The sequence below is a fragment of the Myotis myotis genome, unplaced genomic scaffold (assembly GCF_014108235.1).
Source record: "Myotis myotis isolate mMyoMyo1 unplaced genomic scaffold, mMyoMyo1.p scaffold_m19_p_1, whole genome shotgun sequence".
NCBI classification, from domain to species: Eukaryota; Metazoa; Chordata; class Mammalia; order Chiroptera; family Vespertilionidae; genus Myotis; species Myotis myotis.
The window spans coordinates 45,030,908-45,045,262 of NW_023416313.1; the positions used below are offsets into that span (position 1 = coordinate 45,030,908).

The 14,355-nt window shown below is 38.7% G+C and overlaps 1 protein-coding gene across 20 annotated transcripts in view; it reads left to right on the forward strand.

Annotated features, from left to right (window-relative positions):
• The window catches only part of RUFY3 (RUN and FYVE domain containing 3), a 79,883-nt gene that overhangs the window by 30,433 nt on the left and 35,095 nt on the right, over positions 1-14,355 (forward strand). For 2 of the 20 annotated variants that reach the window (XM_036335588.1, XM_036335691.1), the window contains exon 2: positions 5,474-5,527. The exons of the other annotated variants lie outside the window; for them this stretch is intronic. In XM_036335588.1, coding sequence (XP_036191481.1) covers positions 5,474-5,527 — 54 coding nt within the window. The remainder of the gene's footprint in view (positions 1-5,473; positions 5,528-14,355) is intronic. 20 annotated transcript variants of the gene reach the window in all.

Here is a 14,355-nt window from a genome sequence, read left to right on the forward strand (position 1 = left end):
TTGGTTACATTTGTCTCTAAACTTAACTGTAACTGTCTTCTGTAGTAATATTACTGTGGAAAGAATTTATCAAGAAAAGAGCGGTCTCACAACCATGTGTACATGAACAATGGAGAGGCGCCTGGAGCCCATTCAAGTGCTACCTCCCAGGAGGGAAGGTGCTTCAGCCAGTTCCCCCTCATCCACAGGAAAGAAGTGACGAGGCAGGGCCGGAGGCCTTGTTAGAGCAGTGGCCCCACTAACCCAGGTCTGTCTCGGTGTAAAAGCCAGGGCCCCTTCTACCAGACCACACTGCCGTCATTGCGTCACCATGTACTTACTGTAAGAACAATATTTGGCAGTATAACCCAATTAAATATTTCCAGAGCTACATGAATTATTCTGCTGATTTATTCACTCTTAGATCTGAAACAATGAATAGTCAAGAAAATAGTAGAGTGAACCTCAAATAAGCTATGCTTCCTAATTCAGGGTCCTTATATAGATCCAGTATTGTCTCATATCTTTTTTTTTAATTTATCTTTATTGATGAAAGTATTACAAATGCCCCCTTTTTTCCTTTATGACCCCCTCCATCCCATTCCTCCCCCACCCTCCAGAGCTTCACTGCAATAAAAAATCTCTTTGTTCTTATGCATCTTAAAAATAAGATTATAGTCTGTTAGGTACAGCGTTTTTGACCATTTAATCCAGGTGTGTGGAGAGGAGTGGTGGTGCTAATGTTTCGTTGCCAGTCTCATGGCACACACACAGTGACTCCTTTTCTTGTGAGTAGGTAATGTTCAGTGAGCACTGATGCACATTGGGCACAATTCTGATCAGTACAATTCTGAATTATGCATTATCTATAGCAAAATTTTAATCCAGTCCTTTCTTCTGTATCAGCTAGCAAACCTTTAGATTACTCCTCTCTGCAATTTGTGAATATGTATTGTAATGATACTAATTAAAGTTAATATAGTTTTTTTAGACTAGGCAAAACATGTTCAAGGCAATAAAGTATCATCCATAGAAAACTGGAATGTTCTGTGAAAGAGACGAGTTGTTGATGCTACCCATTCACCTTTTTGATTCATGATACTGTTGTTGTTATTGTTTTAATAATTTGAAGATACTCCAGAGGACAGATTTTTTTTTAATTTTTTATAAATCCTTCAGCATGGTGTCCATTCTTTTTATTTTTAAATATATTTTATTGATTTTCTACAGAGAGAAAGGGAGAGGGATAGAGAGTCAGAAACATCAATTAGCTGCCTCCTGCACACCCCCCATTGGGGATGTGCCCGCAACCAAGGTACATGCCCCTGACTGGAATCGAACCTGGGACCCTTCAGTCCCCAGGCTGACGCTCTATCCACTGAGCCAAACCGATCAAGGCAATGGTGTCCATTCTTTATTACAATAAAATCCTAAGCATGACAAGGTAAAGTGGAGAACAACGTCAAAAGGAGAAAACATACCTTTTACTAGTACCTTTTAGAGGAGGAGGGCTCTTTTAAATTGATTCCATTGCTCTGACACTTACAACTTTACATTTTGTTTTCAAAATGAAAACATCCAGTTGGAGCAGAAAAGTACTGTAGATGGGACATGCCAAGGGGAAAGTGGGGGAGACCCCTTGTACATACCACCCAGTCCTGTGCAGAAATTCACTTTCCTGATCTCTGCACAGATCTTGGAGGATTTTTTGTATTTTGCTTTAATAACATAGACTTTTATTTCTTTACTAGTGGCCTGGGTGCACGGATTCGTGCACATTAAAAGGAAATCAGGAGTTCGTGCCGCGTGCCCAGGGAATTTCCACATCCCCGTGAGCCACCGGGAGTTCACATGGGGAATCTGTCCTCCTCCCTGCAGCTTCCTGAAAAAATATTTCCAAATATCCCTTCTGCAGCCAAGGTCCCGCCTTGCCAAACTGGAGGTCCCTAGTGGATGCCTTGGGCCGTGCTGGACACTTTCCACTGCTCAGAGCCAGATAAGAGACACTCCAAGGTGAACAATACAAAATTGGGGATCTTGGTGGATGGGGGTGCTCTGTTGCCCACGCTCCCACCCTTCAGATCCATCTCTCCTTGACTTTTACCCCAGTTGTCAGTCACCACCTTTGTGGACACTGTTATATTGCTGCCCTCCTCTGTAGCTCTGGGGAAATTGTTAAAGGATGAGATTTGGTCTCAATGCCTAAGGCAGAGTTCCAGGAGCTGGTAGTGATATCAGGCTCGTCCTGGTTACTCTGAGTGTCCACGCTTCAACTGTTCTCTGGAGATTGTAACTGCAGGCTTATGGGGTACAAGGGATGTAACAGTGCGCTAAGCGGCAGGCAGCTGGGGAGGAGCCCGGCCGGGGCCAGGTGCCGCACTGCTCCCACTCACCCCAGCCCCGCTATGCCTGCCACTGCTTCCACTGCTTGGTAGCCTGCTGCGGAGGCGAGAGAGGCTCACGAAGCCACAGCTGCACTTGCCAGCCTGCGCTCACTCACCAGGCGTGAGCCCGGTTTCTGGCTGAGCGGTGCTTCTGCTGTGGGAGTACACTAACCACCAGAGGGTAGCTCCTGCCTTGAGCATCTGTCCCCTGGTGGTCAAGTGTGCATCATAGCAACTGGTCAACCAGTCGTTCCAGTCGTTCCAGTTGTTCGGTTGTAAGAGTTGCTTAGGCTTTTATATAGATAGATTTGACAAATACAGTTTCTAGTTCAAGAAAATAAAGAATAAGATAAGAATATTCACCTTACTGACTTTCACAAGGTCACCTAACAAGTCTGTAAATAAACTGATGTGATAGTTGATAGAGTACATTCTTGTGAATTTATAACCCTACATAGAAACTTAAATCTGTAGCATATTGTCCAAAGAATATACCTGAAAATCACAGATACAAATATATCTATATATAATGTATTTTAACACTAACTTACTATAAATAATAGTAGCTAGCCAAAACCGGTTTGGCTCAGTGGATAGAGCGTCAGCCTGCGGACTGAAAGGTCCCAGGCTCGATTCCGGTCAAGGGCATGTACCTTGGTTGCGGGCACATCCCCAGTAGGGAGTGTGCAGGAGGCAGCTGATCGATGTTTCTCATCGATGTTTCTAACTCTTTATCTCTCTCCCTTCCTCTCTATAGAAAATCAATAAAATATATTTTAAAAATAAATAAAAATAATAGTAGCTAACATATTGTGCTTTCTCTTTATGAGACACTTTCTAAGTGCTTTACACATACAGATCCACATTGCAGAATCCAAAAAAGTTCTGAAAACCAAAAGTGGTTTTCATAAATTTGCCGTAACTCATTTAGTACTAAAGCATGACCTGAATTTACTTGAAGCTATTTAGAATTTTTTATTTTTTATTTATTTATTAGTCCCACCCAAGGATATGTTTCTGTTGATTATTGATTTTTACAGAAAGAAGAAGGAGGGGAGAGAGAGAGAGAGAGAGAGAGAGAGAGAGAGAGAGAGAGAGAGAGAGAGAGAGAGAAAGAGAGAGAAACAGCAATGTGAGAAACCGATCAGTTGCTTCTGGTATGTGCCTGACCGGGGATCGAACTTGCAACCTAGACCCAGAATCAAGCTCACACTTTTTTGGTGTATGGGGCAATGCTCCAACCAACTGAGCCACCCAGCCAGGGTGAGGCTATTTATAGTTTTTATTGACTCTTTAATTTGAATATTCATTTATTGCCTGCAGAAATATTAATGTGCTTGATTGTGAAGTGCTGCCCCAGACCTACTAGTTCTACATGTTTGTGGGTCTCAGGTATATCATTTTACCTTTTAAAATAGATTTCAAAATAGATTTAGGCAGAAAATATTCAGATAAAGGATTTGGGCCCTATGTTTGCTCTTATACTCCTCACACCAGTGCTGTAAGATAGGTATGTTCTTTTCTCTGTTATATAAGTGAGGAAACTGGCTGAGAAAAAAGAGAAGAAGTACCTGGGCCAAGGTCATACAGCCAGTAAGGGGTGGAGCTGGGATGTGAGCCCAGGCGGCTGGCTCCTATGTCTGTGCTCTGAACCGTCATGCTCTCCTACCTCTGTTTATAAAATGACTTAACTTGGGATGTTGATGAAAGTTTAGGAATCTAACCCTGGTCCTCTGTGCTGTACTCCTATGCTTGGTTTTCTAAGGCATTAATTTCTAGACTTTTGAATTGGAAGACAAAACAAGTGTAGTAGGGTATAGACACTTGCATTCCTTTTATATTACTGCCCTCAGTGTCTGCCCTAACCAGTAGTCTATATATATCCAGTTTCCGAAAAGTTCTACTCTATTCACATCTCACATCACTTGATCCTCATCTGTTTCCCTGTTTTCTGAATTTAAATTTAAATTTTAACTTTTTATATATTGGTATCTTTTTTTGTACATCTTTGCAGAGTAATTGATTATATATTTAACACTGTACCCTTACAGCCCCCTTATTTAATAAACTAGTGAGAGAGTAGGACAAATGATATTCTTTTCCTAGGTGATGATTCCAAATTACTGCTTCAAACCAAATGCTGGCTTCTTACATTTTCAAGAAGGAAGGCTTATCATGGACAGTGTATTCTTTGCCCATTTTCTCATGTTTATTATGCTTCATCCTCTAAGAATTTCTCTTTACTTTCTGTGTATTTACACATGAAATTCACATGATTTAGTGAGTTTAAATATGAATATTGCAGTTGTGGTAATAATAGTTTCAGAGTTATTGAAGGATGAAGCTAAATCTATTTTTAAATTTTTCTATAGGTTCTCAAATTTTATTTCAGCATAGTGATCTTATATTATATTTGTAATCTTTATATTCTTTCCTGTCCTTTTGCCTCACATGGAATATTCCATGTATAAGAACATTGAATTTGTATAAGGGGAGAGAGTACTATACTTTTAAGCAAATAAACATCTGCCTTTATTGAATTATAAATGAGTTATTTAGTCTCAGTCTTAAAGCAGTATCCTTTTGTTTTGAGAAACGAGAACTGTGGGGGTGAAGGGCGTTGGGGAAGGCATTTAGATTTTTGTTGTTGTTTTTTTAAGAAGAGTCACTAGTTTGCAACATCATATTTGTCCTGCATGTAAAGAAATATTCCATATGTGTTTCAGCTTCATTGAAGTGATCAAAATAAATGTTGAATGAGGTCAACATTGTATATAATTACAATGCAAAAAGCTTCATCTTGATTTTCTGTGGGCAAAGAAAAATCTGCATTACTTTTTTATGGGCTATGAGTCTGTTTCCTTTTATTAGGAATTTTGAAATTATTAATCTTAGCTTGGAAACATATTTAATAGAATTGGTACCTGTGCTTAGTCCTCCAGGGGTGTATTCCCAGCCCTTTTCACTGTTAATCGCTGGTTTAAGTGGAAAGAGTTCTAGAAATCTGCCTTTCAGTTATCCTTTTTGAAACCTTGTTTTTGATACACTTTTCTTTCTTGGCTTGCATGACACTTTATCTTTCTTTTCCTTTCTTTTTGCCGTTTGCAAAGACTCTTGGGAGGATTTGACAGATTTGGTGGAGCAAATGCGTGATGATACAGAAGGTGCGTGCCACACCAACATCTTTCAGCTTTTTTTTCTTTCTTTTAAAAAAAATTTCTAACTACGGTTTGATTGTTTTTCATAAGAGGGGATATCATCTGTAGGTTTTATTTCCCATGGCAGTAACTGGAGCAGTAAGCATGTTTGCCAGATTTTTCATATCGATACTTCATACGGGATTAGAGTTTTCAGAGTCTTGCATTTAAAATCTTTATCCTTGTGGTTTCAACTAAAGTGGCATTAATCTATGTTTATACTGTTCCCTTTGAATATTTGTTGAATGACATGTTCAAAAGGGACTTTATTTCAAGATTACATCAAGTTTTTCTATGGTTTTTTTTTTTTTTTTCATTTATGTGTTGGGAAAATGTGAAACATTTTATCATTCATGAAAATACATATACATATTTATATGATGTATATATTTCTGTGAATCCCATAGTTGTCAAAACAAACATATCCCAGTAATCTCAGGTATTTGGCCTGGACGGCTGCTTTGATTTGTAGATTTCCGTGACATTGAGTACTTTCAGCTTGGTCATCATTCCTTGCTGGTGGAGTTACTTTGAAAAGTTGCACATATGTTGCAATGCATGAAGGTTCCCCAAACCAATCATTCTTCTGTAATTGGCACCTCGTTTTAGGGAGCTCAGGTGATTTACACATTTTTCAATAGAAATGGAAAAATTGAAGTTTGGCTCCTCTTCACTACGTCATTTTACATTCTCCCTTTGCCTGGGCAATTAAAGGTCGCCAGCTTCAGTGCACACACCCTCTGATCTGCCCAGACTGGCCTTTTTACTGAGTGAGCTGCCCTCAGCCTCCTCTCCTGACTTGCTCCTGTGACGTCCGGCCCAGAGCATTCACTCCCGTTCTCCCTTCCCCAGCCACCTGCACCACCCTTCAGGCCAGGTGAGAGCTCCAGGAGGGTCCCTGGCCGCTTTCGCCCACATTCATTTCTCCATTCACTCAGGTCCTACAGAACTTGGAGCTTAAGGCTCTTTCCTTATAATCTTGTATTTATCATCCTAAAGGATAAAATCCCTGAGAGCAGAGATTGTCTTAAACTTCTTGGTGTTCAAATCAGACCTGGGGTGGTACACCAGACAAAACTAAAGACAGTTTTCATTCTCCAGAGCTGCCCAGTAGTTTCTTCAGCACTTTACTTTGAATGAGTAAATTATCCTGAGTTTTATCTCATTTCCTATATTATCTTTTTATTATATTCTTGATTCTGCTTTTTAGTATAATTAGTTATATATATAGTTCAGTGAAAAAGAAAACAAATCAGTATTACTTGTTGACAATTCACAGACAAGAACAAAAAGAGGAGAGTATAGATTGATTCAGTGAGTAATTTTTACTATTATGTCAGCTGCTATTATTATTTTCCAGGCACCACATGGGTTTAAGGTTTTGATTTCTTTAGTAGACTAGGTACTAAAGAAAAATGCTATATAAAAGCCAACAAGTCTATGCCTTCTTAAGGAATCCTTCCCCTGGTAAAATCCTTCCCCTGGTAAAATTCTATTTACTCAACCCTGGTAAAATTCTATTTTTCTTAATACAAAGTACTACACTACTGCAAATATCAAGCCTACTATGAGAGTCAGCCTCCTTTTCCATTTTGTGTTGGCTGGAATTTTTGTAAATGATTATCATAGGTAAAGTTTAGAAGGGAATTAAGATTAGCTGTAACATTAGAGCCCATAAAAAGTCCTTAAGGCCGAAGCTGGTTTGGCTCAGTGGATAGAGCGTCGGCCTGTGGACTGAGGGGTCCGGGTTCGATTCCGGTCAAGGGCATGTACCTGGGTTGCGGGCATATCCCCGGTGGGAGATGTGCAGGAGGCAGCTGATCGATGTTTCTCTCTCATCGATGTTTCTAGCTCTCTATCTCTCTCCCTTCCTCTCTGTAAAAAATCAATAAAATATATTTAAAAAAAAAAAAAGTCCTTAAGATGTGAATTGTGTCAATACTTTGATGATCTTAGTAGATTATCAGTCAAGTGGAATATGGTAATGTTGGCCAAGAACTGTTTATAGAAAAACCTTTCTGGAATGTAGTTTTTAAAAAAATGTTTTTTCAGAATGGGTGGAGGGAAATGGCTTTACTTGTTAACTTTTGAGTCATGTCATCCTTGTCTTCCTTTATATCATTTTACATTTTTGTCTCATGTCAGTTATGTGAAATGCCAGAAATTTTACTGTCTTATATAACTTTGAGCTTTTTTAAATGAGTACTTATAGCAAAAATAAGTATGTTATAACACGCATAGCAGCTCAGGGTCTGGGGAGAATCCTGGTTTCAAACCCTGGGAAAGTATGTGGACCCAGATCTTTTCCAGAGACCTTCACTGCTGAGCTGTTTCACTTCTGTTTCTTACCTGTTCTATGGATGTGTCATAACGATTGGCTTTTTAATAGATTAAATGTTAACACTGACTTCCAGACTCCTGAAAAAATGCTTTTAAAAATAACAAACTCTAGGAAGTTGCAGATTTGAACTTTGTTTTTCAATTTTGGCAAGATCAAAGGTTTTTCTGGGGAACTGATTTCTCACAGTGATGGTTGGTTTTACATTCAGTGTGTCTGTAGCTCATGTCTAGTAGAACATGAAGTGTCTTCTCAAGGTGATCAGTTATCTCGCATCTCATCTCATTATTTGTAAATTCTTGTCTACATGTTTTGAAACTCACTAGAAAATAATGATTAAATGAATGAAAAATCGCATAATTTACATTTTTAGTTTTGCTATAAATATTGAATTCCTTTTTATACTTATTACAAGCCTTGTAAACAGATTCTGTGAATTTTCAGTTTCCCAGATTACTCTCCATCTCTCTGAGCATTGAAATGTTTGGGACATTACTTGAATTAGGGAAACAATACAGCCATGTGAAATGTCATCTGGTCAAGATTATATTCTGGTTCCTTGGACTACTTCCTTTTGGGTTAAGATCTGATGTCCATCTTCTTGAAAAATGGAAGAAACATATCTAAGAGATTTTCTCAGCATCTAGCACTGTGTCATGTAGTCATTCAATAAAGGCTTATTTTAAATTAACTAAAATTGTCATATTTAGGGAGGACCATAATACTTTTAATAGCTAACAATTTTTGTGCTTAGTGTGTCCCAAGCATTTCTAAATAGTTAACATATGTGAACTTGTTTAATCTTCAAAAGCCTATTATCATTTTATAGATGAGAACAGTGAGGCCTACAGAGTAAGAAACTTTCCATGTGGAATACTACTCAGTTATAAAAAAGAATGCTATTGGCATGCAACAACCTGAATGAATCTCTAAAGAACTATGCTGAGTGAGAAAAAAAAAGCCAATTTAAAAAATCTACATACTATATGATTCCATTTGTATAACATTCTTGAAATAAAACTTTAGAAATGGAGCCCTAACCGGTTTGGCTCAGTGGATTGAGCATCAGCCTGCAGACTCAAGGGTCCCAGGTTCGATTCTGGCCAAGGGCATGTACCTTGGTTGCGGGCACATCCCCAGTAGGGAGTGTGCAGGAGGCAGCTGATCGATGTTTCTGTCTCATTGATGTTTCTAACTCTATCCCTCTCCCTTCCTCTCTGTAAATAAATAAATAAATAAATAAATAAATAATAAAAAATAAATAAAAAACTTTAGAAATGGAGACTAGTGGTTGCCAAGGGTTAGGAGAAGGTGGGGGCTGGAGAGAAGTGGGTTTGGCTATGAAAGGGTGATATGAGAGATACTTATATGGATGGAACATTCTGTATCTTGACTGAAATTTAATGTCAGAATCCTAGTTATGATAACGTACTCTAGTTTTGCAAAGTGTTGCCTTTGGGGGAACTAGACTAAGGGTTTGTGGTATCTATGTATTACTTCTTTTTTAAAAAATATGTTTTTATTTATTTTTTTAAATATATTTTTATTGATTTCAGAGAGGAAGGAAGAGGGAGAGAGAAATCGAAACATCAATGATGAGAGGGAATCATTGATCAGCTGCCTCCTGCACGCCCCCTACTGGGGATCGAGCCCGCAACCCAGGCATGTGCCCTTAGCCGGGATCGAACCCAGGACCCTTCAGTCCACAGGCCGATGCTCTATCCACTGAGCAAAACTGTCTAGAGCAGGGGTGGGCAAACTTTTTGACTCGAGGGCCACAATGGGTTCTTAAACTGGACCGGAGGGCCGGAACAAAAGCATGGATGGAGTGTTTGTGTGAACTAATATAAATTCAAAGTAAACATCATTACATAAAAGGGTACGGTCTTTTTTTTTTTTTTTTAGTTTTATTCATTTCAAACGGGCCGGATCTGGCCCGCAGGCCGTAGTTTGACCACGGCTGCTCTAGAGCTATGTATTATTTCTTATAAATGTGTGTGAGTTTTCAATTATCTCAAAATAAAAAGCGTTAAAAAAAAAAAAAAAAAGAGGAGAAAAGAAACGTTCACAGAATCACATAGCTTGGGAGGAGTTCAAGTTGTGTTCAGGCTCCAGAGCTCAATGCTTTTAACCACTGCACCAAAGTTTTTAAAAAAAGTTTTTGATTAAAGATCCACTATAAAAGTATATTTTCATCAAAACTCAGTACACACATAATTTATTTGTATATATCTAGAGCAAAAGGTCCATGAAACGGTATGTAACCTTACTATGTGGAACATGCTAAATCGATTTTATACTGCACTGAGGGGTGTGACCTTTAGTTCAAGACATTCCAGAATCCTTTCTGCCTCTCTGGTATGTATCCATTTCATCCCTAGCTACTAAGTTATATGTCATTCCTGAAATGCCTGGGTTCTGTTCCCAGCCTATAATTGCTGGCATCTTTTAAAGGCTGGGCCACTAACCTTGTGTCCATCTATTTCCCTTTAAACCATCTCCTGGTGAGAGCATCTTTTCTAATAATTAATGCTTTTATTCTTATGCTAGTGATTATCCAACCCTGAATTTTAATTTGTATTTATAATGATCTGGTGAAAATTATGCTGAGAATGCTTTCACATAAATATCCTTTCCTATATTCAAAACCAAGCTGATTTTACCCCTTATCTCCAAAACAGTTACTCAGTCTTTTCATTTCTATTTCCAGCCTCACAGGGCAAAAACCTTGGGTTATTAGGAGAGGCAGAAGTTTCTCTTGAGCCTGCAGCTAAAATTGGCTTTAGCTCAAAACAATCAGCATAGTACAGAGGCACATCTTGGGCGACTCATTGTGGACCCTCACATATCAATACTATATTCTTTGTTATTGCTAAATAATATTCCATTGTACGTATCATTTTATGTATCATTTTATGTATCCGGTTGTTACCAGCAAGACTATGAGACCTCGGTTCTTACCTTCTTTAAGGAAAAAATTCAGTCAAGAGACAAAGTGCAGCAAAGCAAGCAAGAATTTATTGGCAGCAGCAGAAGCACATTCAGGACAGTAAAACAAGGAAGAGCATAGCATAAGAGAAGCAACTTAAGAGCATAGATGGGGCTGCTTTAGCTCATTGGGAAGCAGAGAAAAGGGGGCCTTGGAGACATGTTCAGGGGTTAGCACCAGATGAGCTGCCGCTGCCCATTGCTCCTCTGGTTGCAAGTCTCAGGGAGTCCATTAGAGTTTATATGATGGTGCCTGTTGGGCAAACCATGGGGATAGGCATGGCATGCTCCCCAGAGGGAGAGCCTGTGCTGGGACCTCCGTTCTAAGAACTTTTAAGGGTGGAGATTTCAGGGGTAGTCCCTGGAGAAGTTCTTAATAGAATATTCATCAGCTTTCCAGGTAGGTCTTTTCAGGGTCATGGTCTCCACTGATTGGTTGGAGCCAGGGCAGGGGGTTATTAGTCACTGCAGCTGGTCCTTGAATCACCTGCCTGGTTCTGCTGCTTTTCTGGGCCTGGAGCTGAAATGCAACTGAGGCCTAGATTCGTTTAGGGAGGTAAGGTTGGGGGGTCCAAACTCTATGACTAGCGATATGCAAGGGGAGGAAAGGTTATCCTTTGGGCAAAGTCCTTGTTTTCTCAGTGTTGTCCATTGGTGAGCACCTGGGGCTTTCCGCCCTGGTGATCTTCTGTACCTGGCCTATCGTCCTTGCTCTGCTCATGTGTAACTGCCTACCACACATTCATCAGTTGAGGGGCATTTGGGTTGTTTTCACTTTTTGGCTATTACGAATAGAGTTGCTATGAACATTCATGTCTGAGTTTTTTATAAATGTACATTTTCATTTCTCTTGGGTATATACCCAAAAGTGAAACTGTTAGATCATATGATACCTATGGTTTAACCTTTTAAGACAGTCTGGCAGTTTTCCAAAACAGTTGCATCATTTTATATTCCTACCAACAGGGTTTCAATTTCTCCACATTCTCATCAACACTTGTTATTTTCTGTTTTGATTTTTTTAAAATCCATTGTGAAGTGGTATCTCATTGTGGTTTTGATTTACTTTTCCCTAATGAGCATCTTCGCATGTACTTATTAGCTGTTTGTATATCTTCTCTGGAGAAATGTCTGTTCAAATCCTTTGCCATTCTCTTCTGGTTTGCAGAACAGTGTGACTCACTGTCACTCTTATCTATGACTTTGGCTTCACTTCTGTAATCACTATTAACTAAATGAGCCACATGACTATAAGAGTTATGACAATTTTTTCATGTGGAAATTAGCAGTTTTGAAGAGATATAATGAAGACCCTGGTTTTCAAATCCAAGTTCAAGAATATGTTTTCTCAGTGTTGTCCATTGGTGGGCACCTGGGGCTTTCCGCCCTGGTGATCTTCTGTACCTGGCCTATCGTCCTTGCTCTGCTCATGTGTAACTGCCTACCACACATTCATCAGTTGAGGGGCATTTGGGTTGTTTTCACTTTTTGGCTATTACGAATAGAGTTGCTATGAACATTCATGTCTGAGTTTTTTATAAATGTACATTTTCATTTCTCTTGGGTATATACCCAAAAGTGAAACTGTTAGATCATATGATACCTATGGTTTAACCTTTTAAAACAGTCTGGCCTATGGGATATAATGAAACTTTATTTAACTTCCTGTAGTTCTAAGCATAAAATATACATAAAAGATCACATAAGTGTTCAGTTCATTGAATTTTCACACACTCAATAATTTCACATAGTTAACATTCATATCAAAAAACAACTTTACCAGCTTCTCACAAGCCCCTTCATGCTCTCATCTTTTTAACAGCATATATTAGTTCCACAAAATCATGTTATACTTTGGTCAAGACAACAAATTAACTGAATCAAGAATTTCTTATTCTGTGACAAATCAAATTAATGATTTAGTATTCATAATTAGTAGCCAATATTATAAAATAAAAAATAATTAATTTTTAAGTACTAATTATTTTCAGTAGTTTAATTTAGTACTAACCAGAAAACATAATTAAAATTATTTGTAATGACCATTACTCTTATGTACTACGCAGCACAAAAATGTAGATAATACACATTAAATAATAATCAGTTTAATTTATGCTTTAAGCAATAATGAGCAGTGCATTCTTTTGAGTTCTTACGTATAATTGTCAAATTACCCTGATTTTTGTTTGACTTTTACAATTTTTTTAGAGCAGTAGTTCTCAATTGGGAGGGAACCTAACTTTGTCTCCCAGGCGACATTCTGCAATATCTGGAGGTCTAAAGACACTCTTGGTTGTCATTATTGGAAGGTGCTACTGACATCCAGAGGGTACAGGCCGGGTTGCTGCTAAACTTGATTCACACAACAACATTCTCACCCCCACCCTCACCCCCCAAAAAAATATGTGGCCTAAAATTATTGCTGAGGTCAAGAGTAATATTTTCTAAAGAATGAGATTGTTTGTGTTTGATTCAGTTTAATTCAGGTAGGGTCTAGCACCATACTAATGGAGTCCAAGGTATTAGAAATTTAATTTCTCTGGCACTAGTTCCATCTTTCTGCAGTTTATGTGCCTCAGACCCCAACCAGATGTCTTGAACATTTCTGCTATGATTACAAGAAGAATGAGATGAGGCAATGTAAAGGAGCTGATAGAAATCTATCACTCTTTCTGGGAAAAAAAGTCTTAAAGCATAGTGTTTTGTACATACTCCCAATCCAGCTCTTCCCATGTTGACTGGTTCTCACTAGGTTGGAATCAGAGTATATGCTTTGACTGGCAGCATTGTTTAATTTTGTTATTAGCTCTCTGACTGAATGGTCTACAGCTTGAGGCAGAGGAAATGGTTCCCTATGGCCAACTTCAACCCCATTTTCTTGCTGTCTGTTGGGAGGTATTGAATGGAGAATCCAGTAGCTGTCCACAACCATTCATGCATACCCACTCACCCCTGCTCTGTTTCATTCAGAACTAATTATGGGTCAGAAATGCTACCATAAATACTGTAAAAATGTTGAAAATTAACATCTAATGAATTTGTTCTTCACAGCTGTTTTTCAGGGGATAGTGTTTTTTTAATACTTTTGTGTCCCCTGTGAGCTTATTCTATTCTTGACAATTTGACCTACCCTAACAAAGAGAGTCACATTTGAGGCATGGCAATATATACCAATTCTGACTTTCATAATAAAGTATTCTCTAAAAGTATTACTGCCCAGCCAGCATGACTCAGTGGTCAAGTGTCAACCTGTGAACCAGGCGGTCACGGTTAGATTCTGGTGAGGGCATATGCCTGGGTTGCAGGCTTGATCCCCAATAAGAGACATGCAGGAGGCAGCCAGTCAATGATTGTTTCTCATCATTTTTCTATCTCTTTCTCCCTCCCCCTGCCTCTCTGAAATCAATTAAAAAATGAAAGTATTACCATAGAAAACACTACAGTAAACCACAGTTTGTATAGTTGGAAT